The sequence below is a fragment of the Melitaea cinxia genome, chromosome 17 (genome assembly GCF_905220565.1).
Source record: "Melitaea cinxia chromosome 17, ilMelCinx1.1, whole genome shotgun sequence".
NCBI classification, from domain to species: domain Eukaryota; kingdom Metazoa; phylum Arthropoda; class Insecta; order Lepidoptera; family Nymphalidae; genus Melitaea; species Melitaea cinxia.
Genome location: NC_059410.1, coordinates 7887011 through 7912533, shown reverse-complemented (window position 1 = coordinate 7912533; position 25523 = coordinate 7887011). Strand labels below are relative to the sequence as shown.

The 25523-nt window shown below is 31.0% G+C and overlaps 4 protein-coding genes across 4 annotated transcripts; 2 read left to right on the top strand and 2 right to left on the bottom strand.

Moving 5' to 3' along the window:
- Positions 1-7386: 7386 nt before the first annotated feature.
- On the top strand, positions 7387-11897 carry LOC123661672 (allergen Tha p 1-like). The gene is made up of 3 exons (XM_045596621.1): positions 7387-7451; positions 8862-9070; positions 11630-11897. Exons 2-3 carry the CDS (start codon positions 8884-8886, stop codon positions 11812-11814), a joined length of 372 nt encoding a protein of 123 aa, XP_045452577.1. The 5' UTR covers positions 7387-7451; positions 8862-8883; the 3' UTR covers positions 11815-11897.
- Positions 11898-15020: 3123 nt separating this feature from the next.
- Positions 15021-16594, top strand: LOC123661651 (allergen Tha p 1-like). Its single transcript, XM_045596603.1, has 3 exons — positions 15021-15274; positions 15517-15710; positions 16353-16594. Exons 2-3 carry the CDS (start codon positions 15518-15520, stop codon positions 16544-16546), a joined length of 387 nt encoding a protein of 128 aa, XP_045452559.1. The 5' UTR covers positions 15021-15274; position 15517; the 3' UTR covers positions 16547-16594.
- Positions 16595-17321: 727 nt separating this feature from the next.
- Positions 17322-18743, bottom strand: LOC123661650 (allergen Tha p 1-like). Its single transcript, XM_045596602.1, has 2 exons — positions 18429-18743; positions 17322-17551 (listed from the first exon to the last, which is right to left on the bottom strand). Exons 1-2 carry the CDS (start codon positions 18610-18612, stop codon positions 17364-17366), a joined length of 372 nt encoding a protein of 123 aa, XP_045452558.1. The 5' UTR covers positions 18613-18743; the 3' UTR covers positions 17322-17363.
- Positions 18744-21836: 3093 nt separating this feature from the next.
- On the bottom strand, positions 21837-23858 carry LOC123661360 (allergen Tha p 1-like). The gene is made up of 3 exons (XM_045596329.1): positions 23750-23858; positions 23455-23647; positions 21837-22165 (listed from the first exon to the last, which is right to left on the bottom strand). The coding sequence occupies exons 2-3, from the start codon at positions 23645-23647 to the stop codon at positions 21960-21962; spliced, it is 399 nt and encodes a 132-aa protein (XP_045452285.1). The 5' UTR covers positions 23750-23858; the 3' UTR covers positions 21837-21959.
- Positions 23859-25523: the final 1665 nt, after the last annotated feature.

Sequence of the window (25523 nt, the reverse complement as noted above, 5' to 3'; positions counted from 1 at the left end):
ACTTTCGGATTGTTTTCTTTATAATAATGAATGATATTTAATGAAAAATATTTTATTAATATAATAAGATTAATAAAATATTTTTGATAAAATTATATTATAACCAAAAATTTTAAAATATAAAATTTTAAATTTTTTGTTTACAATTACACATATGTTTTTTAGTTTTACTGTTTATTCTTTTTTCTCCTTTACGTACATATGTCATAACAATATGAAATTATTGATTTATGTACAAAGTTTTGGCATAATTCTTTAAGCACATTCATGTTTGTCTTATAAAATGTTTTTGCCATTGAGATTTTGAAATGAAACTTATTTATGAAAAGAAAGAAAAATATATTTTAAACTATTTGTTACACAAAGCAAAAAAAGAAAGGAATATAATTAGGTAATTCTTTTTATCTGTAATAGCACGCAACGCCTATGAGAATGGAGTAAACTAGTGATTTTAAAATATGTGTTTCAAATATGAGTTAAAATAATATATGAAATGTTTGCAAGGAATTAATTATTATTTTTTTATCTTATATACATCTCTCTATCATACTTCGTCTTTTAGATACTGCATGAGTTCCGTAACTAGATTTTAGAGATAATCATGTTCTTTTAGAGGATGGGTTCTTAACCTTTTAGTGATTAGGGGAACATTTGACAAAATGTATGTCTTGTCCACGGAATTTCCACGAACCTCCAGGTGTTTGGAGGTACAATCTGGAGTACTTTGTTATTTATTGCAAATAAAGAATTTCGTAGGTGTAGGCAGAAACTGATTTTTGAATTTTACTATCAAACAAAGAAAATGAAAAACAACTATTGAATTTACATTTATATTTAATCTTAAAAAATGAATAATACAACATGCGTCATGTTAACGGAATATAACGTCAAGGATACCACTTATTTATTTAATAACCTTAATTATGTAAAAATAAAAACATTTTGAGATAAGATTTTTATTTTTAAAATACGAATTTTTTTTACAAGTCTTTGAAGTAAACTAAACTCACAATATTGTACGTACTAGGTGTAAATGATATAACTTTCCGTGCCACTGTATCACAATCGCTTGCTTATTAATATCAAAACACATAAATGGCTGATTCCGAGATTGTCTACTTCTAACAATGAAAAAAGTTATGTTACGTGTAATATTATTACACATAACGTATTCTACAAGTATAAAGTTAAAAAATTATTAAGTTATCACTTACAAATATCCAATCACGTGTTTGAAACAACATTTTCTTAACATAACGATTAGCTGCTTTGCTACCAGCCTTAATACCTGTTTTTTTTTTAAATCAATCAATCATGATTAGCTGTTAAAGAATTTAAAAAAGTTAATTACATTAAAACTACGTTATATTTATAAAATAATCAAAGCATAGAGTTTATTGGCTTTGTGAGAAATGTTCGAATGTTGGGTTTATTTGATGTGTGTAGAATGTAGAAATGGTAATTTAATACATTTTGTATTCTCTGTTAAAGATCGAAACTTTCAATGCTTCCATAAGAGATCCTTAGGTTACATCCTACATTTTAGTGACTTCCATATTTGCTGTAGTACCAATCAATGCTGAAAATATCAGACGACAAAAACGTAAAATGTCATAAGAAGCTCTATATTTTTTGTAGTTTTGCTGCAGAAATCATTAACTCTGATGCAAGGAAACATATAATTTCATAAAGAACTATCTTTTATTTGTGTTGAAAGTACCAGTGAACCAAAGAGCTAGATTTTCCTGTATGGACATATATCTAAGTTACTCGAAGAAGTAATATCGCTGAAGTTTTGTGTATAAATGTAATATGTATATATGTTATGTATTTACATACTATGATATAGTACATAGAAATTTTATAAGTAACTAGCTAACCCGGCGAACTTCGTACCGCCATGATTTTTTTTATTTTCTGATTATATATATATATATATGACACCTTGTCTTGAAAAAAAATTAAAAAAGTGCGTGCGTACCAAGTACACATGAAACGTCAGAAGTGAAACTTCTTTTGCAGACAAATTTTTAAGTCTCGTTTTTGGTTATAGAAATCTAAAGGTTTAAATTTCCGTTCCAGCGCCATCGATAAAAACGTTGCCGTTTCATCAAAACGTTGCCGTTTCATCAAAACGTTGCCGTTTCATCCGTATAAATTTTACCCTCATACGCCTAAAGAAGTTTCACTTCAAAAAAAAAAAGAATTTTTTAATTCACTGGAGTTGGAAGTTAATCGCGTACGTACATTTTGGCGATTACTTTTCAAATACATTAAAAAACAAAAAAACATATGAAGCAATAAAAAGCATTTAATATAGTAAAATTTGTTCTGTTGATTGTTGTTAAAATAACACTTAATCACGTTTTCAATGTCTCGTCTCTAATTTAGCTATACGATGACAATGATATATTTTTAGCCTTTTAGTTTAGCAAAACGTTACTGATTACAGGAGACGAGATAACTTAAGCTATCAACAATCAAAATTTGTTTGGTGAATTGTGGTTTTTTATTCAGCTACTGTAAAACCCAAAAAAGGTTTTTGCTACAATTTAAACAAATGATTTTAACCTTTTAAGTAAAAATTTATCTTTCGTACCAGAAAGTACCTTTTTACGTTGTAACTATAAAGTACATGGAGTGCAATCAACCTTTGTCACATAAAATGCGGACGCACTTACTCTTATTCAACAGGGTAAAACCATATTTTGTCAGAGTTTTTTATGTTTGTACTTGATTAAAACGATATTTAGACCTATGTATATGTACAATGAATTTTATAAAAAAATATATAATCTGATCAGTAATTTTTTTTTTTTTTTTTTTTGAGTACCATATCAAAAATCGACCGTTCCAGCGAGTTTTGAACGGGGGATGTGTGGGTAATACAAAAACAAAATCGTACAAATTAATAATTATTATTGCAATTTTTTTTTCAAAAAGTAAATGTTATGTTATTAGCCGTCTCTTTGGAAAATAAATATTTTGTGGTATTTATATGTATCTACTAAGAAAAATTGAGGAGGAGGTAGCTTTATATTAACTGTAATAACATTATAAGTAAATAAATATTTTCCTTATAGTGAAAAATAATATTTACGAAGGTTACGAAATACCTTCTTAAATTATATGCTCAACTTATTACACAGGTGAAGTAATTAGTAATGTACATACAAAGGTCGTAATGTTATGTGAATTATCTGTATATAAATAAACTATAATTAACTGACATCTCTAGGGAAAATTGATAATCTAGTTACTATTATTCAAATGAATATTATAAAATTTATTCAAATGAACTGTTGGATGTATCAAAACTAGCTAAAGTAGCTAACTTAGAACAAGATATGCTAAGTTAGCATATATAATCATATTAACCATTTTTTTCCGATGTAGGCCCTAACAGGAAATATCCTGTTCAAAATTTGGAGTAGCCCGACTGTAGAAGTACCTTCATCTTACAGAAGATATCTGCTAAATAGCATAGCTGTCAAGTAGTGTTGTATTCCTGTGGTGAGTAAGGTGGCCAGTAAGTAGTCTAGTGACTAGTAAGTAGTTTAAACGTAACTATGGTTGATTTTTAGTATACAAAAAATTATAAGTAAAATATAACTATGCTTTATTATTAAAAAAATAATAATAAATAATAATATATTAATTTATTATTTACTAGCTGCTGCCCGCGACGTCGTCTGCGTGAACGCTATACAGCACCAAAAATACCTACGATTATACCTTTTAAAATAACATTCATTTACCCGTTTCTTCTTTACATTTCATATCTACAGAAAAATCTCATAGATGGCGCTGCTTTAAAATTGTCTTGTCTATTTATATTCATTTAATAATGTTTATCGGCTTAGTACTTATATTGCGTGATTTTTATAGTGTGAAGCTAGCTTATAAAGCATAGTTATTAACATAATAAGAACAACATTCAAATATGCGTCGTTAGATTACACGTTGTTACAGAATGCGTTGAGGAAATAAAGGATCACTCCTCGTTCCCGGTAGGTGATAGCATAATAATATGTAGCCTATATCCGACTTCTTAATAATATTCGTGCCAAATTTGAAGTAAATCCATGCGGTAATTTTTGAGTTTATCCCGCACATACATACAGACAAACAGACGAAAATTCTAAAAACTATATTTTTGACTTCGGTATCGATTGTAGATCACACCCCAAGTATTCTTTAAAAAAAAAATATTCAACGTACAGTTTTGACTCTCCTACCATTGTATTACATGTATAGATTTATTGCTAAGTAAGCTATCTTTTCCACCTATGGGTACAGAACACAAGATTTACGACGGCGAAAAGGCTGTGTAAAAATATTAATATATATATATTAGATAAACAGACTGGGTAAAAAAAAGTGTTAAACATTAAAATGAAATAAATAATGTTTTTAATTAGCCAAGTTTTGAAAGGGAGATTGTCTTCACGCCAAAATTATATCTCTCGTATTTTATAACAATATCCAGTAGGGATAAGAAAAATTGGAAGTATCTTTGTAACTCTTCCTGTAGAGACAAAGAAAGACGCCCGAGATTTTTACGAATGTTAATATCATACTTTCTGTGGTGTATTTTTATACGTGATTTTCCAATTTTACTCAATTTGGAAAAAACGTCGACTACTTTATTTCTAATCTGTAAAAATACCGGATCTAAAATAAGCGCCATAAAAATACTGTGACACAAAGTATATAATATACTATGTATAGAGTATTCATAGAAAAACACCATTTATAGAATTTTTAGATTATTTATAACTATTAAAATTTTCCTTTTATAGTAACAAAGTAATAATAATTTGCAGACGAAGAAAATTTACATTTATTCTAATTATTTACGATAAAGATGATAAGGATTTCTAGACTTAGTGACGATGCATTTCATGCACGATAGGATAAAATTTATTTCAGATTTATTATTAATTTATGACAGACAGACACGCTTTTTTTCAGAGTAATTTCATAATTTCTTGTCGATTATTTTCTGCTGATATAAGCCTACCCAAGTTCACGCTAGACCCGGTTTTTCGCAATCCTCATCCACCCTACACCGGCAATCTTACGTAGATCATCGGTCCAGCGAGTCGGAGGACGTCCTACACTACATTTGCTAACACGTGGTCTCTACTCCAGGATACGTCTGCTCCAACGGCCATCGGTCCTGCGACACAGGTGACCAGCCTACTACCATTTCAACTTGCTAATTCTGTGGGCTATGTCGATTACTTTCGTTCTCTTTTGGATATTCTCATTTCTGATCCTGTCATTGAGAGAAACCTTAAGCATAGCCCATTCCATTGCACGTTGAGCAACTTGTGGACTAGTCCTTTCGTCAGTGTCCACAGCTCAGCTCCGTATGTTTATTTATTTATTTTTATTGCCATAAATATACTACCATTACATGTATATTACCTAATGTGATAGTACATACTAAAATATTTTAACAAAATAACCACTAATCATAACATATTATAAATAAAACAGCTCTTGTGAATTCATTCAGAGTACAACAGAATAGGTCCACCTGATCTAATAGCTGATTCATAAGGCGTGTGGTCTAGTAAGTGGCGCCTCTCGCAGCAAGTTAATGCGCGTGCAAGACTCCGCTAGCAGCTGTCCGGTTCAACAGCTTCATTTTAGGTGTTGTGACCATGGTTGCTGTAAAGTATCCTAAACGTCGGGCATGTAAAAAAGCTAATGAATCGTGATAAAATCCAAAAAAGTCGTTTCATTATTACCTAATTAATTCATTTAAGCAAATATGTCTTTCATTTAATTGTAAAAAGTTGATTTGAAAGTGTATAGAAGTGTTTGAGCATATAATTCTCTATATTTGAGCTAAGCACTTATAATTTAATTAACTACATGATTCTGAAATAAGGGAAGTAGGATCAAAAGATCTAGGTTGAATTCGCAGTATTCTAACTTTAAAATATTACTTACATTGCTTTGGCGGATATATTCCCTACTATGAACTGACTGACTTAACTGAGGTAGGGCACAGCAGGAATTTCCTGCTCAAAATATGGAGCAGCGCGACTGTTGTGTGTTCCTGTTGGTGAGTAAGGTGACCAGAGCTCCTGGGGGGATTGGGGATTGGGTCGGCAACGCGCTTGCGATGCTTCTGGTGTTGCAGGTGTCTATAAGCTACGGTAATCGCTTACTATCAGGTGAGCCGTACGCTTGTTTGCCGACATAGTGACATAAAAAAAAATATGAGTAACAATCGCTATCAGAGGTGTACATGATAACAACCGGGACCGAAAGCTTAACGTGCTCTCCGAGGCACGGTGGATAGACCCACAAGGACTGCACAAACACTCAGACCACGGCAAACACCTGTATGGCCAATACAAATGTTTGTCATGTGCGGGATTGAACCCGCAACCGCCAGCGCAACAGGTACAATCCATGGCTGTAACCGTTGTGCCAACGCGGCGTTTACGTTCGTTTGGCCTCACCCTAATAGCTTGATCTAACTGAGTTCAGCGCCATCTAGTGCCAAGTGCGTTACTTGACAATTTTATATCTTAATTTATAAACTACATCATTAAATATTAATAGTGCTAGTTGCTACAAGTTGTAATGTAATAAAATCTACAATCACGCGTATAATTAGACAGTAGAGTACACATTATTAAAAAATAAATAAATACTACAAGTACTTTTTGAGATACCGAAAAGTAAATAACGGACATCAATTTTTACTATTTACTCATTATATAAAAAAATATTAAACGTATAGAAAAAAGTTCCTAAAATATAGTTTAAAATACTATTTACTATTCTAAATCGAAACAGGCCTTAAAGAAAGCACTCTACTTTTACTAACTACCTTCCTTATAAGCTACTCTTCCGACCTTTGTCGGACTTAGTCTACGAAATAAGAGTAGCTTATAAGGAAAATGATATATGAAGATGTCTGGTTACAGCGTTAAAGAATATAGTCACCCCCTATCTTCCCGTGGGTGTCGTAAGAGGTGACTAACGTATAAGACAGTTCCACTACCACCTTGGAACTTAAAAAGCCGACCGATGGCGGGATAGCTATCCAATTGCTGGCTTTGAAATACCCAGTCTGAAGACGGGCAGCAGCGTCTTCGGTGCGACAAAGCCAGCCCTGCGGTCACCAACCCGCTTGCTCAGTGTGGTGACTATGGGCAAAACACATGAGTTCACGCCATTTTTGGCGCGAACTTTCGGAGGCCTATGTTCAGCAGTGGACTACGATAGGCTAAAGTGATGATGATAAGGAAAATAGGGCGAGCATTTGTTCAAACGTCACTCGGAGAAATTATAATATGTTTCTCTAGTAATCCAAGTACCATTTAGGTTTTGTACGTACCCTACACATCGTTATATAAAGTCTTATACAAGCAGTCAGTTAATCAGTAACGAACTTTATATCGAAGATAGCAGATCTTAGTCAGGTAGGCGAAATTAAACACACGTTTAAAAATTTAGGCGATTTAAAACTATTTTTTTATCATTTTATATCACGAGCTCATAAATTATCTGTTTGTTTTTCATTAAGGAGAATTAAATAGGATACCAATTTTTATGTGATTATTAAACCGTATTTTATGATTTAATTAATATAGTATTTTATTTTTTTAAACTATGTTCATCTAAAATGGAAAGTTCCATCTTAGACAGTAGTTATTATAAAAAACTATTCACTGATATTTTTATTTTTATATTTATTTTTTACTGTTACATATTAAAATATTAAGTGTTTTTTTATTATAGACGTTTCGCTAAAAGGTAGTATGTTTATAACGCAGTGTCCATTTCTATCTGCATAGTATAAGGTGACAACCTTTTGTCTTTTGTTTATTTCTATGACAATTTTTTTTTGTACTGTGGTGGCTACGGTACTAAAGAATATAGTCACCCCCTGTCTTCCCGTGGGTGTCGTAAGAGGCGACTAAGGGATAACACAGTTCCACTACCACCTTGGAACTTAAAAAGCAGACCGGTGGCGGGATAACCATCCAACTGCTGGCTTTGAAATACATAGGCCGAAGACGGGCAGCAACGTCTTCGGTGCGACAAAGCCAGCCCTGTGGTCGCCAACCCGCCTGCCCAGCGTGGTGACTATGGGCAAAACACATGACTTCACGTTATTTTTGGCGTAAACTTGTGAAGGCCTACGTGCAGCAGTGGACTGTATAGGCTGTAATGATAATGATAAATTTTATTTTACCTAAATAAAAAATATTTAAAATAATTTTATCACTTAATCTATACAAATTTAATCATTATTTCAAATATTATAAAAAAAAAACAAAAACATTTGCAAATGTAGGAAATAGAAAAGGCATACGTTTTGTGTATATTTTTTTCCGTTTCATTGAAATATCAACGGTGTAACAATTTGTATTTTGAAAAAAAAGTCCACCTTAATAATAAAATTTTTGTGAAAATGTAATTAAGTAAAAACTTAATTACATTTTCACAAAAAACGAGTAATTAAGTAAAAACTTAATTACATTTTCACAAAAAACGAGTAATTAAGTAAAAACTTAATTACATTTTCACAAAAAATTTATATATATAAATAAATAAAGAGTAAAGTAAGTAAAAGCAATTTTATGGCAAAACATACCATAACATATTTTAGCAATAGATTTTTGACTAATTGTTCTTTTTTCTTGTCGATTCTTTGATAGAATTAAATTTTTTAATAATTTTTAATATGATTATATCGACTATATGTATTATTATTTTGTATTAATTGACCCTAGCTTATAATAAGGTATGGACCTTATTATAAGCTATGTTTATTTTATGGAGATAGTTGTGAAACTTTACATAAGAAAACATTTATTCGTTTTCAGTAAACGCACCAAAGTAATTACCATGAAGACATTTTTGTGCCTGTGCGCATTAGTCGCCATCGCTTTCGCTCTTCCTGAAGACAAATACACTGACAAATATGATAAAATCGATGTGGATGAATTACTTTCCAATCGCCGTCTTCTTATTCCGTACATTAAATGTATTTTGGATGAAGGAAAGTGCTCCGCTGATGGAAGGGAATTAAAATGTATGTATTTAACTTTTTGTATTCTAAAAATACATACGTATAGGTAATAATAGACTTAGGCTAGAACTAATTTATTTAACGAGGTTTCATAGAATTGTAGATGTGCATGCAAAAGTTTGTAGGACGTATATAAGCATACCGTTTTCTTCCATTAAAAGATTTTGATCTTAATACTATTAATACACGAGTAAAACAAATGAGCTGAGATCTACGTGTTCTATTCATTAAGAAATGTCTGTTGTCATAGGGTCATAGGGTATTTACAACATACAAAATTATGATATGTCATTACTTTTTCAAAACCTAAATTGATAAACACGTGAGTGTAGAACAAAACCAGTTTAATGATATAGCTCGAGAAATAGAAACAGTAGTTACCAAAATATGGCAGATTAATGACAGGGCTTCGTTCTAGCTCTACTAATTTTCCGACTGATAAAGTTTAAAAATTTATTTCATCCCTTGTGGTAAAGAACTATGTTGTAGAAGACTATGAATGTCTTGAAATAAAATTTACGATTTGTATATCCACTAATATACAGTTGAGAAACGTGACGTATAGAATTCCGATCCTTTTCCTTAACAACAGAACAGTTTTTTTTTACACGCAGAAGGTAAAGGTGGTAGTAGTAGTAGAGCTAAAATAGTGTTATTATTAAACACGTTTTTTTTTATACCACTAGGTCGACAAACAAGCGGACGGCACACCTGATGGTAAGAGATTACCGTAGCTTATAAACGCCTGCAACAACAGAAGCATCGCAAGCGCGTTGCCGACCCAATCCCCAATCCCCCCCAGGAGCTCTGGTCACCTTACTCACCAACAGGAACACAATACTGCTTGAAAACAGTATTATTTAGCTGTGATCTTCTGTAAGGTCGAGGTACTACCACAGTCGGGCTGCTCCATATTTTGAGCAGGAAATTAACCTCAGTTGAAATTTTACGTTTTAAAAATAAATTTTTGAAATTTATTTTTAAAACGTGTTAGATGATTCATAATTATTTCCTTATTACATACGAGCCGTGTCCGCGACTTCGTTAGCGTGGAATTTGACAAAAATTTTATGGTTCAGTTTGCAGAGTTTTAAAATAATTTTTTTTTTTAAATAAAGTAGTCTAAGTTACTACTTACTACAATAGCTATCTGTCAGTGAAAGTCCCATCATAATCGGGCCAGCCGTTTCAGAGATAAGCCGGAACAAACGGATAGACAGACAGACAAAAATTGTAAAAAAAATATTTCCGTATATGTACCATTCATATGCATAGGTATAGTAAAAAGCAGTTATTTTAATATTACAAACAGACACTCCAATTTTATTTATTTGTATAGATTTTACTATTATAATTTTAGATCATTAGGATTTTATGTTGATAACTTGTTTATTACAATCATAAAATACAACATTGTCACCTTAGTGTCTTTAATTTCGTAAGACAAATTTTTATTCTAGGAAGTAAAATGGTTACTACAATCCAGCAAGTATAGCGTATAGCTAGCTCACTTCTCTGAAAAGCAGATAGTAATGAAAATCTATATTTATTATAAATAAACCAATTGCTACTATTTGAATTTCTACAGTATCCGGCCATAAATAGAACACTTAGGAAAGAAACACTCGGCTGATTTCAACTTCGTAGCGCGTTATAGTCCAAGATCCCAGACCCCGACCTGCCTTATTAAGGCATTCGAACTTTAAAATATAATCTTATTAGAGTCTGGCAATAAATATTGCTGAAGGAAGGTGTGTGGCAGTATGACTTTCATTTTTTTACAATATTCTATTAATATTATACGTAATGTAAAAAAGGTCTGGATCGTCTGGAATCTTACACTATTAGATCTGTTATACAAAATGGTGACAGTCCGATACGTCGCATAGGTAATGTGCATCAAAGACAACGCTTTAAGAAGTTTAAATTAGTGGATTGTCTCTTTCTAAAGGCCGATGTGCATTATTTGTAGTCGGGTACTTCAAATGACTATTTACAGTAGGTATATAGAAAATCACACTCACACACACACACACACAGGCTATACTGTTGTTGGGCCATCCGTAAGTTTTATAAGGACTGGTTGTCCAACCAAACGGCGGTTTTAACTACGTAGAATGCTGTGGCATTCATACAATTCTGAGAAAAAAGGTAACGTAGGTGTTAACGACTAAATAAATTATTCATGACTGCAAGGAACAAGAGCTATTGTTATTACTCATTATAGTTATATAATGATTTTTATAATTATTTACTTTTTACAAGTCTGTACCTATACATAACTTTTGTATAGAAATTAGATACGAAAAAACTTTTCAGTCATCGTCTTCGATTATTACTCAGATTTTTATCATAAGATTTATATCTTTTATAATTTTTACATGGAGACACTTTTAAGATATATTATATTCATTTGAAAAATCACCTTTGAATCGGATTTCAGTAGACAAAGATGTCTTGTAATCATAAACCCGACACCAAACAGAATATCACGTATAAGAAATCTTGTATTTCGTTTCTTTACAACATTTAATTGTACGTTTACTTTTTTTTAAATTTCAGCTCACCTCGAGGAAGCACTTGAAAACGATTGCGCCAAATGTACGGATGCTCAAAAGAAAGGTACTAAGAAAGTAATTCGACATCTTATCAACAACGAACCGGATTACTGGAGCCAAATTGTTGCTAAGTACGACCCGGAACATAAATACTCGGTCAAATTTGAAGAGGAATATAAAAACCATTAAGGCTGAGTAATTATGTATATGAGTTTTTATGTATTCTTTTTATTTATTACTAAATAATAAATAAATTATTTAATATTTTTTAATAATTTGTTTTTTGTTTTCATGTATATTATGCTATGATACCCAATAAAATATACATTCAGACGTTTATCTGAAAACATTAAGAAAATGTACTTATTGACAAATATTATATAATATTATAGATATATCCGTTTGTTATATCTATGATTTAATTGCTGCAAATATACTTCCTGCATCAAAGAAATGCCCTCTATTTAGGTGGAGTGGTAATTTTAATAATAATATACACCCCCCGGGGACCATCTTGCCGTGACGGGCGGGCTTTAGAAAGGCGTGAATAAACTTTCATTCATCTGGTCTCCATCCGTGTACTATTTCCTACTTCTATCAAATCTCTTCTTTCGTGTTCTAATCCTGATATATATACAGCTTTATCTATTTTCCTGTTAAATAATAATTTGAAATTATAAACCCTTATACTTATCCTATTATAGTAATCCTATCTTATCCTTTTCCAATTCCGTGAGTAATGTCCTTTTAAATCGTGATAAACGTTTCCCTGCTTTTGTTAGTGGCATATGCGCAAACCGAGCGATGCCAAATATATATATATATAACTAATTGTATTCTTTGTGCTGTTTGTTTCCCAATAAAGAGAAAAAAATATACAAATATGCGTCGTTAGATTACACGTTGTTACAGAATGCGTTGAGGAAATAAAGGTTCACTGCTCGTTCCCGGTAGTTGACCCGACTTCCTAACAATATTCGTGCCAAATTTGAAGTAAATCCATGCGGTACTTTTTGAGTTTATCCTGGACATATATACAGACAAACAGACAAAAATTCTAAAAACTATATTTTTGGCCTCGGTATCGATTGTCGATCACACCCCAAGTTCTTTTAAAAAATATTCAATGTACAGTTTTGACTTTCCTACCATTTTATTATATGTATAGATGCTATAGCCTATAAAATCGTATTGTTTGACTTACAGAGTGCATGAGTTCAGTTTTCGTCGAATAATAAGTGTGCCTATAGGTATATTATGACCACAGATGTATAGAAAGAACAACTAAAAAATATCTTATTTTGACTAAATCTAAACAGTAAAGGGAATTCGATAGTAACTGCTATTGAATTGAAAGGCATAACATTTCATAAGCCACAGACAGATAAAAATGTAAAACATTTGCGAAATATTTTTTAGTTCGTAAAAATTTAAGTTGTAGTTTAAAAATATTTTAAGCTTAAGTATGGTACAACAAAATCATCGTTATTTCCTGGATAAGAAATGACTCATTAATGGATTTTTGTAAATGAAAGAAAAAAATAACTCTTTTATTATGAAGTATGAGCACTTTGTAATCTTTTTGTAGCTTATAAAATTTGTTATAAAAAAAAATGTACGAGTTTTAGTTTTTACCTATGTTCTTACTCCTACTACGAGTTATATTTTGGGATTCCTAATGAATACAAATTTAAGTTTTACGGAATATGAAATATAAAATCCGACAAGCACTTTTAGAATTATCTCGAATAATGCGTATTAAATTGGCTGTTTTACCGACTACCTGCGTCGTATTACTTGTTGATGTGATTGAAGTTGGTTATTATCGTTTGTGAGCAAAAAAAAATATTAATACATTTTTCAAGTGAATTATGTTTGTTTGAAAATAAAAATCTTGTTATTATAAATATTAAAGTGTAATTAAAATTATATTCGACACTGAGCGCATCTTTTATTTTTGCGACGTTTAGAACAACATGCTATTTAATATATTGTGATTTTATTTGGTAAAAAAAATATAAAACACTTAGATTTAATTCTTTAGTCATACTAATGATAAGAAAAGTTAAGCAATTTTTTTTTCTTCAAATTTTCGAATGATATTTCATTATCTGATTACAATTGACTCGAAGATAAACTAAGTCTGTTTTTCGTTATGTAGTGTAAAAAAAAATCTTGGAAGAATGCCACTGCTGGGCATAGGCCTCTTTCCCCGTGTAGGTGGATATATTCCCTACTATGAGTAACGATCGCAATCAGGTGTACATGATAACAACCGGGACCGGTGGCTTAACGTGCTCTCCGAGGCACGATGGGGAGACCCACAAGGACTGTAAAAACACCCAGAGCACGGCAAATATCTGCATGACCAATAAAAATGTTTATCATGTGTGGGGATCGAAACCGCAACCACTAGCGCAACAGTCACAGACCAGTGCTGTGACCGTTGCGCCAACGTGGCGTTATTTATTATTACATGCAAATAATTACTTCTGTTTCTTACTTCTACCCATTTCCGTTTATAATTTTACCTTGTTTAAAAGTAAGTGTTAGTACTTTCTGTTAAAACACAAAAATGGCAGATGATTATTTATAAAATATGTGAAATTAGGCCCGTATGCTACTGTTACATTCCTGTAACAAAACAGATACTGACAATAATTGATATAGATATGTATTATTTTAATATACTGAACGTGTGGAGGGTGACGAGACGAGACAAACGACAAAATAGGGTGTAAAGTGTCCAAAGTAAACCTTTCGTAATTTAATAAATATCAATCAATAATAATATTTCATTGAGATAGAGATTGGAATGAAATATCTTGGTCAAAACGCGGAGCAGTTCGATTGGAGAGTTAACTTAACCTTACAGAAGATCACAGCTAAATAACTGCTCTCCAGAAGTTTGGTGATTCTGTGGTGGTCAGGGATAGAATCAGGGGTAGGGTCTGGTGCTGCAGGCGTCCACAGGCTATGCGCTTACCATCAGGTGGACCTTACGTTTGTTTGCTACTTCGGTGATATAAAGAAAATAATAAATTATTAAATAATTAATTAATAAGAAGAAGCGCGAGTCAATTTGGATCACGGGTCACAGATTACGTGCTTTATATTTTTTCTAAATCTTGCGTAGTTAGTACCACGTGATTGATAGATCCTATGACACCACTAAGTATTCATGTCTGACAATTCGTAGTATTATCTCTCGATTATCTGACTTGACTGTTGTTTTATGGCTCTCTTCATCAGCTTAGCAGAAAAAATAGGATAAATGGAAACAGTGAGGACAGAATGATAACTGAAGTGAATTGATGACAAAATGATTATTTACAATTGTTAGTTCAAAATTGTTATAAAGCAAAATTATGCATATAAATGAAACGAAAAACAACATAAGGATAAATAAATGGGTATTTAAGTTGTCGTAGCTGTAGAAGACGGAAGTGAACAGTAGGTACAATGAACTAAAAACCAAACAAACAAACCCAAGGGCCGATTCGTATGCGTTTCGATACTTTCGAATATCCAGTACTTGATATATAAAAATCCTGCCCTTCAAGGGTTTGTAGTTGATACTTGTGTGTGAAAGCTATCGGATATAATAGAGCGTACTTGTAAATTTAATTAAACTATAGAATATATTCAAGTAAATATTGTTTATTTATTACATACAAAATAAAATCTACGTGTTTTGTGTCAAGTTATTTGGAAGACACAAAAACACAAAACCTTATTCTTATACAAATTTCAGTGCATATTTTTGAAATACATGTGTTTTTTAAATTGAAAGATTACACAAATTTCTCGATTTTCTAAGCAAAACTATTTGATTGTTTCTACAATTTTGTAACAGAACATTAAGTAATCTTGTTTTTTTTTCTTCTGCAGAATGAAAACTTTATTTTTAGCCTGTGTTTTGTGCTTTACGACGTTGGTTTTTTCGAAACCGGCAGAAAAATACACAGACAAGTTCGATACTATTAACCTTAATGAGATTCTCGAAAATCGACGACTCCTCCTTCCTTTCATTAAATGTTTGTTGGATCAAGGAAAATGTTCTGCTGAAGGAAAAGAATTGAAATGTAAGTATCAATTATTAGGTAAATATGTTTCTATCTGAACTATTTCGTTAAGTATAAAGCCCCTTTATCTGAAATTTATACCTAGTGTTATAAACGCTAATTGATTTGTTTAATCGCACTAACTTTACCAATCCGTAAAAAGTATTAAAAAAATTGTTAATTGCGTCAGGTTTTTTTTCCACTGAGCCATCTTGGCTTGTTATGTTTATTTCTTGTTGCAAACTTTACTAACGATTATTTAAATTGAGCCATTATACAAAATATACTATTTACACGGAACTTCAATTTGTCCTAATATTTTGATTGTAATAAAACGTGATTTGTACGAATGCTCACGTTTGTTTCATCTGTAATTTTGATTTTTAAAGTATCATTTAAAAGAATGCTAGGTATCTGTTTATTGTCCGTATAATATTGTCTTGAGAAAACTAAGACATAAATAGATATAAACATACGTTTGTATTTATTTTCACTAATTAAAAATGATCAGCTCAAATGTAATATATTAGGATTCACAGTCTTTGCAATAGGCAATTCCTAGCATATGCCTCTGCGGTTATTGACAACAAAGAATCAAATACTTTAAATGGCTTTCTCTACATTGTTTCTTTGAAAAAATATAATGTTTCTTTGCATTTACAGCTCACGTCCAAGAAGCTTTAGAGAACAATTGCGGTAAATGTACCGATGCTCAGAAAAAAGGAACCCGCATTGTGATCAGCCACTTCATTAACAATGAACCCGACTACTGGAATCAACTCTCAGAAAAATATGATTCTCAAAAGAAGTACGTCACAAAATATGAAGAGCAACTTAGATCAATTAAGGCTAACTAATTACATATAAAGTATTGCTTACATGTAAATAAAAGAACATATTTATAATGTTTTTTTTTCATTATTCAATTAATTACTTCAAAATACAAGTTCTATAAAGATGTCGTTTTTGTAATATTGTATTGTGTGAATTAAAGTAGACATTTAAATGTGACAGAAACAAAGACTTTGTTATGACTGACATAAAAGAAACTTAAATTGATCTTCATACACACCATTGAAAACTTTTGTTTTCTAAATAACATAATTATGTTTTGTTAGTGTATTTACCGTCGTCACTGAGCGTCGTATCATAAACGAATTCTTCCTAGAACGATAGATTTGATAGTGTACGTAAATACGTCAAGGAAAAATATGAATGAAATAGGTAAAGATTATTGTTTATTTCAACGTCAGAATCAACTTTGAATATAATATAAATCACAATATTTTTATGAAATTATAATAAATGCTACGAACTTGTTAAACATTTTTTTATTTCTGAATACACTGTTATTAACTTATGTGCTATTTTGAATAATACTTAGTGCACTTTATTATTTTTTGTAACGAAAATTAAAAAAAAAAATATATTATTAAAGTCTTAGTTGTTGATCAATACCAAAGTTTTTAGTTCTCAGCATTAAGAAAAGCCTCGTAAATTTCTTTGAATTTATCGCCGGGGTCATATTTCTTCTTCATATCTTCCCAGTAAGTCTTCTCGTGTTCTCGAATGTGTCCGACAACTTGACGAGCTTTTACTTTTTGGGTTTCAGTATTATTTATTAAAAAAAAAATATATTATTAAAGTCTTAGTTGTTGATCAATACCAAAGTTTTTAGTTCTCAGCATTAAGAAAAGCCTCGTAAATTTCTTTGAATTTATCGCCGGGGTCATATTTCTTCTTCATATCTTCCCAGTAAGTCTTCTCGTGTTCTCGAATGTGTCCGACAACTTGACGAGCTTTTACTTTTTGGGTTTCAGTACATTTCTTACATCCAGTTTGCATAGCGTCTTTTATATGCACTGAAAATATATAGTAGTATTTATATATGTATTTATATATTTTTGAGTGTACACCAAAATCAAAATATACGCAATAAAAACACGTACGCAATGGTGATCTTATCGTTAAAAGAATAGTTTCTAGACTTCTTTGATGTTATTATTCGAAATTAATATAAATTTAATTTTTTTCAACACGAACAAAATATTTTTTTTTATTCAATGGAAAAGAACACTGTTACATCTGAACAATTAAGAAAAAATAATAGCAGGAAAAGATTTTGCATAAGCATTAAAAATACATGACTTATAAATTTATTAAACCGAATTTGTTAAAAAAATTTTTTTTGCTCTGATATTTTATAACGGAGGTTTATAATAACAGTTGCAGTTAATTTTATTTCATCCTTTTGTTATTATAAACTTAAATACCATAAAACATTTATTAAAAATTTTTTTAATATTTTTGCATAATGTAAGATCACTACTGATTACGAGTATGAATATCTCTGCTTAATATGGCGATATTCTTCTTTATAACATTCCAAAAAAAAAGACTGTCCCAACATCAAAGATCAATTTGTTATTTTAGGCTGGATTTTATTCTACTCTTCGAAACAGGTCAATAAGTGCTTAAACTAGAAACATTTTCTTATGAAAAGTTTCTAGTGTTATTAGTATGCATGTCAGAAGAAACCAATCACTTAATACTTCGGAGAGTGAAGCACGATGTTAAGATAAAGAAAAACTCCAAAGTTATAACAATGAAATTTTGAAAAAAGAGTGAGAAAATAATTTTAATTACATATTATAGAACTTGATTAGAAATATTTATGTTATCAGACATATCAGAAAAATGCTTGTATTTTAATGTAGAAGTATTTGTTGTACTACTTACACTTGATTTCCTTCCCTTCAGGTGTACAGCGACCCTTGTCCAATACACATTTAATATAAGTTGACAATAACCTTTTGTTTGCTAAGATCTCGTTTACGTCAAGATCATCGTATCTATCCGTGTATTGTTCAGCTAATGTCAAACTTAAGAATGTTAAACCAAAGATAATTACAAAATACTTCATATTGCTGATTCGTCGTCAAAGTCAGTAAATGTAAATAATAATATAATAATAATAGCTATACCAGATGTATCTGCAAATGTAATTGGCAATAATACCAATCGATACATTTTCATCTTTTAAATACCCTAGTTATCTTTGTATTGTAATAAGTTACGCAACACATTAGACATTTATTCTATTGTTGTTTATTATTAATTACAATTACACTATTTTAATCGTCATGATAGTGGTTTCTTAATAAATGACTAGGACAATATATATTTAAAAAAAAAACTTACTTAAAAACCCTATACTATGAGCCAATGTAATTGATTACTGAAAAATTCAGATACCCTAACAGTAACCCTAACAGTAACTAATGTACAATATAAAGTATAAACAGTGATAAATAAATAAATAAACACCTGACTGACTGAATGACCACCACTAGAATTTTACTCTTATGTCGGGGGCCCGGAAACACACACAATACAAGAGCACAAACATAAAAAGCATGGAAAACATCTGCATGGTTAATAAAAATGTCTAAAAAATGATCGAATCCGCGACCGCCAGCGCACCAGCCTTAAGCCAGTGCTGTGAACGTTGCGCTAAGTCGTCATCATATACAAATAGATAAAGGAGAAAAAAAGAATTTTGTCTATTGGATACAGTTGTATGGCATGTATCATGTGTGGTTCAAACTATGTTTATATGTTTCATGCATTGCTGGCCAGGATCTTTTTTCAAAGTAAATAAAAGTAATTGTTATCCATACATCTGTATGGATAACAATTATTTTTGAGATGGGCGAGGGTCGTTTCTTGTTCAGATCTCTTACTATAACCAATTAAACAAGCTTTGTTTTAATAATTTAAATATTTAATATTCGTATAATTTTTTTATAATTAAAACATATAATGCAAAAGATTTGACCTTAAAAAAATTTACCTATAATAATCCTTCACTCTAGCATAATATATAATATTGACATTCTTCTTTAAATACAAAATAAGTAATAGAAAAACCTATTTCAAATTTCAAAAACAATAATTTAAAAAAAAAAACAATACTATCTAGGCTGTTGTATCACTTTATTTCTCACAGTATTGTATTGTACCGTAGAAAGCTGTAGGCTAAAGGATGGTAAAATTTATATCATTAATATAAAATAGTTTAAGTTTTATAAATTTACGTTTTTCAAACCGCGAAGGACTTTTAGTAAAAGATATAAAACATCGTATTAAAGTATAATCAAATAATGCTTAACAATTTAAAGTATCAGTTGTTTATAACTGTATTTGTGAGCTTAAAGATAGTCTGGACTGATAAACATAAACGAAATTAAAACATTGTCTTACAGAAAATGAGTTATTGTAACCTAAATTAACCCGATGAAGTATTTTCCCTTTTTTCCTTCAGTTTTATAGCTTCGTATCTATGATTTACTAACGGAACCCTATTACGTATTAAGAATCCGCTGTCTGCCAGTCACAGTCCAGTGACTTCATAAGCGTGTTGTTTTGAAATTTCACGAAACGTTATAATTCCAGAATATTAAAAAACACTAATACTTATTCTTTTTTTTTTCTTCTTTCAACATTTCACCAGCCAGTAATGAAGAAAGACACGAATGTTGAAAAAATGTTAAAAAAGTTATCTCATAAACGAGCTATAGATGGCTCTAACCAACAGTTTGATCTCCGAAAATGAGACTTCTATAAATTGTACTGTTAGCCATACAGATTACAGAGGTGTTTCTTGGTATTATTTTGGACAGGGATTTTAGTTTTGCCGCAAAAAATCGTAAAAAGTCGTTTTCTACTTTAAAATATCCCTTCCTCTCTCCACTTTACGACCTCAAATTTCTAGTAAATTATTAATAGTTTTCTTTTTGTTATGTTTTCTTACTTTTATAATGGGTTTCATCACTCACATCAAACACTTAGGTTGGCCGTGGGTGCAGTTGCGAAGTAATTTCATACGCCTTTGATACCTAGTAGCAGCCAAAGTAGCTATGAGTTAAACTTCATATTTGGCCATTACTTCTATCGGTATTGGGAGCATGCACTGAGAAATTTTCAGCTTTTATGAAATGACTAAAGTCTGGCTCTGGGCTACTGAAGAAAAATGGGATTTATGATTATGTCACAAAGATTTCTTAGTCAGACGAAGACTTCACTTCGTATGTCTACAAGAATAATTTTAAATACTTATTCTTCCAAGTACTCGAGGAACTTCAAGCTATTAGCAAAGTTAATTCAATAATTAAATACTGCTATTGTTTGTTCGTAATATATAACCTAGCCGGCGTTATTATGCACTATTCATGCGACTAATGCGTCATGAGCACCTATTGTGTTTTTTAGACGTACATCACGATACGTGGTTCTCCTTATCTATACTCTATATATATAAAAATATTTGTTTGTATGTAATCGACGAAATTTGAAAGTTATAAATCGTTGTTTAATCTATGACCAGTATATATATTCTTTTTTTAAAGGTTTTTTACGAAATAGTTGAAATTTATAGAATTTATTGTTTTATATATTTTTTATTCTTTTTTTGTGTTTAATCATTCGATTTTTTAATAATTGTCTTTACTTGCAAACGAAAAAAACTGACTTTAGTTACATCGATAAGTAATAAAACGTAGGTAGACGAAAAATTTGTCAAGTAAACACGCGTTAGAAATACCTCAAAAAGTACTTGTCAGATCTAGATCAAATTTAAATGGTAAACTATATGATAAGCACCACTTTTTGATTAAGGAAAGAATCGAAATCGATCTAACCAGTGATAAGTTATGAGCTAACATACATAAAAATACCGTCGTATTGATAACTTCCTCCTTTTTTGAAGTCGATTAAAATTAAAAATACAGACAAAAGACAGTGGTACATCTAACACATGTATTTTGTTTATGTTATTAAATGTAGGAAGGAATAGCCCAAATAAGAAACTTAAGTAGTTTTCAAAATATGTCGTCAAACTCAAGACTATAACACGTAATTGTATTTTTTGGAAGTTTTGTAAGGATTTTTTGGAAGTCAATTAAGCAGTCATTTTTTTTTGACTACACCCCGACAATTTTTAAAATATCTTAAAATATAGGTTTTGGTACCAATTTCTTTACGAAATAATCAAATGTACTTGCTAATTAAAACACAATTATTTTTCCAGTCAATAATTCACATTTAATATTTAGAAATTTTGTATGATGATAACAAAACAAAACCATATAAACGTAATAAATTATGTGATCTTTTTATTACAAAAACCCACAAACTATAGTTCATTAAAAATTATTTAAAGCGATCCAAACGCGATAGAAAAAATCTTTGTAGCAATTTACATATTTTTGCTTAATCTTCGGGAATAACAATTCCTTTTTCTTTAGCGATGTCTTCATACTTCTTCCTCCACACACCCTCGGGGTCGTACTTCTCACACAGTTTCTTCCACATGTCTCTTTCCTTGCTGATTAGATGCTCGATGACAGTATAAGCTCCGTCTTTTTGGGCTTGAGTACATTTTTCACAGCCGGTCTCAAGAGCGTCCTGCATATGCTCTGTAAGACGTTCCTTATATAAGTGCTAATATAAATAATTTTGGCCTATACTAATATTATAGTTCTTATTAACATAGCTTTTAATTTCGAATCAAGAATTCTGTATAAATTTATGGTAATCGATATAAAGGTCTCACGATTATGCATGCTATTATTATGTACTGTGTGTATTTATGTAAACAACTTAACAGATCTAAGTCACGATAATAATTAACTAAATTATTGAGATCTAACTGAGTGTCAATATAAAAATATTAAACTATGACGTTGATGACTGATTGAAACATAACAAAAATCGTCGGAAAAGTAGCAAACTATAGTCCTTTTGCGCTAAGAAGAAAGTGCTGCATCGCTGTCACTTAGTAGAGCAATGTCCCTTGACCAATTAAATAGTATTGTACAATAGTTTAGAACGCCGTATTGACCAATTTAAGTAATTAGGCAGTCGTTATTTTACTATGATTTAATTGGTCAAGGGGCATAACTAAGATAAGTAAGAACGATCAATCACTATTTTTAACCGACTTCTAAAAAAGGAGGAGGTTCTCAATTCGACTGTATTTTTTTTTTTTTTAAATGTATGTTACATCAGAACTTTTGACCGGGTAGACCGATTTCGACAAATTTTGTTTTAATCGAAAGGTGGTGTGTGCCAATTGGTCCCATTTAAATTTATTTGAGATCTAACAACTACTTTTCGAGCTATATCTAATAATGCGTTTTTACTTGACGCTTTTTTCGTCGACCTACGTTGTATTATACCGCATAACTTTCTACTGGATGTACCGATTTTGATAATTCTTTTTTTGTTGGAAAGGGGATATCCCTAGTTTGTTACCATGATAAGGAAACCAGGATTTGATGATGAGATCCCAGAGAAATCGAGGGAAACTCTCGAAAATCCGTAAGGACTTTTTACTGGGTGTACCGATTTTGATAATTTTTAATTTAATCGAAAGCTGATGTTTATCATGTGGTCACATATAAATTTTATCGAGATCTGATAACCACTTTTTGAGTAATCTTTGATAACGCGTAGTTGCTTGACTATTTTTTCATCGATCTACGTTGTATTACTTGTCGATGTAATTGAAGTCGGTTTTTTTTTTCGTTTGCGAGCAAACACAATTATGTTAACCCAAGTAGACTATAGGTAACTTAACTGTAAGTTTACCTTAATGTACAAGTTAACAAATAAACACAAGATTTTCACAAATTTTTTCTTATGTTTTTGTTTCTACAGTAAGTGTCTGAAACAGGCTTAGTCTGAGCTAAGATGAGGAACTCACCCTTCAATTCCTTGCCTTCGCTGGTGCACGGGCCTTTATCCATCATACATTGGAAGTACCCGTTTAACAATCTCTTGCTTTCCAAAATCTCCTTAATGTTCAGGTTGTCATATTTATCGGTATATTTCTCCGATGGCTTGGCAAGCACAGCCACTGCGAGGCAGCATAGCACCACTATTGGTTTGACAATCATCTAAAAAAGTATAAAGTACTTACATTACAAAAATGTTTAAAAATTATAGGAATATAATATTTATTCGAGAAATTTTAAATAATGGATGGATATCAGACTGACCGTCAAAGATTCACGCAGATGCTGTTCTGCAAAGCACAAGTGACTTATGATTCAAGACGTGAGCGCTCGAGTATTTATAGTAGTTACCTACATGTAAAGCTGAAAGGTCTAAATTGCTTCGCGTAAGACAATTATTTTTTTTCCCTGTTTATATAAATATCTTGATGCATCGGAAGCTCATTTTATATAAATGTGCAAAAAATTTAACTGTTGTCAGTTAAATATTTTGCAGTCATAAATTTTATATTTTAAACAGATTTTAAAACATATAAAGTGCATAAATGGTGTTTGAATATTGTGACGGCGGATATACATAGTTTTGCCCTAAATATTGTTAATATAGATGGCGGCGGAGCAAGGATAACTAGTTTTAAGTGTTATACAATTAATTATTTGTCATTGTTTTAATAACTTGTCGCAACAATCTGGTGAGTCGTTTTATTACATTACATTTTCAATTGTTCGTAAACAAGATACAGATTTTGCTAATTTACATTGTACTGACCTCATAAGGCTAAAATAATTAATTTTAAAAATAATGTAATGATGGCCTATTGACATAAAATGATGACTCAAGACATTAAATCTTTTTTTCGATTTAAAGAAAAGTAAAAATCTAAGTTCTATCAAAATATTATCAACTTAAACACATCTTTAATTTTAAAAGAGGAATATATTAAATCGACTTAACTTGTCATAAGGTGGTACAGCAATTGCCCCGAAAGGGAGTCGACTTCTCGCACCGAAACTAGAAATGTTGCCCTTCAGAAGAATTAATATTATAGATTAACTTATTAAAAGTATTAATTCATTTTAAAAGTTTAGTTCTGTTACGTTGAATTTAACCAGAATAATTTCTAATTCGATTTTCCGTAATTTAAAGCTTTTCTTAATAATTTATTTCTTTACATAAAATCAACCAGGTTATCGTCACATATGATCTATAAATACATTCATTTTTTTCGATTTTAACAGTTTATTAAACATTATACATATTTACAATTCACAACTTAAGAACTAAATATTTACAGATAGTTTTGGTATAAATCATGTCCGCGTGGAATTGTGTCAAGAATGCTGGCAGCATTTCCTCGTTGAATCGCTATGCCGATTCTCTGGGCAAAAAATGCACCAGCCCTCTTGTCACTAGTGGAGGCAATAAGGCGAGGAGTTATCTCATTTCAATTTTTTTTAGCACTGCTACTCCAAGGTCCAAGTGCTTCAATTGCAAACGGCACAAACATGTAATTTCGAATTAGTGACGAATATTTGTGCCGTTTAGTCGTTTCAGCTTTTTCCGCTGCGGCTTTTTTTCGTGGGATTCTTCGTTTCACAAGTTTTTGACGAAAAACTTTGGAGGTTTTAAAACATTAATGAAAAGAAAGAAATATAACATTTCTATCATTTTTAGAATGCCCGTTTTTCTGTTTATATGTTTACGCATTACTGTCAAAGTACTACATTTATATTTAAAATTCATATAACGTTTACTCTTTATTCTATCAAAATAATTGTATCATTAGTTATTGTTATTATAGCCTACTAAAATTATAATACATCAATATTAAATTTCGCACAACTATACTCTATACAAATAAATAAAATTGGAATGTCTATTTGTTATATTAAAATAACCGCTTGTTTCTAAATGCATATGAATGTACACGGTATATATATATCAAAATAACACTCTTTACAATATGTCTGTCTGTTTGTTCCGGATAATCTCCGAAACAACTGGATCGATTTTTATGAGACTTTCACGGGCAGATAG

Coding starts and splice junctions, on each gene's coding strand:
- LOC123661360 (XM_045596329.1), bottom strand. CDS start 23,647: ATGATTGTCAAACCAATAGTGGTGCTATGCTGCCTCGCAGTGGCTGTG. Junction 22,166..23,454: donor CGAAGGCAAGGAATTGAAGG/GTGAGTTCCTCA, acceptor AACGTCTTACAG/AGCATATGCAGGACGCTCTT.
- LOC123661651 (XM_045596603.1), top strand. CDS start 15,518: ATGAAAACTTTATTTTTAGCCTGTGTTTTGTGCTTTACGACGTTGGTT. Junction 15,711..16,352: donor TGAAGGAAAAGAATTGAAAT/GTAAGTATCAAT, acceptor TTGCATTTACAG/CTCACGTCCAAGAAGCTTTA.
- LOC123661650 (XM_045596602.1), bottom strand. CDS start 18,612: ATGAAGTATTTTGTAATTATCTTTGGTTTAACATTCTTAAGTTTGACA. Junction 17,552..18,428: donor TGAAGGGAAGGAAATCAAGT/GTAAGTAGTACA, acceptor ATATATTTTCAG/TGCATATAAAAGACGCTATG.
- LOC123661672 (XM_045596621.1), top strand. CDS start 8,884: ATGAAGACATTTTTGTGCCTGTGCGCATTAGTCGCCATCGCTTTCGCT. Junction 9,071..11,629: donor TGATGGAAGGGAATTAAAAT/GTATGTATTTAA, acceptor TTTAAATTTCAG/CTCACCTCGAGGAAGCACTT.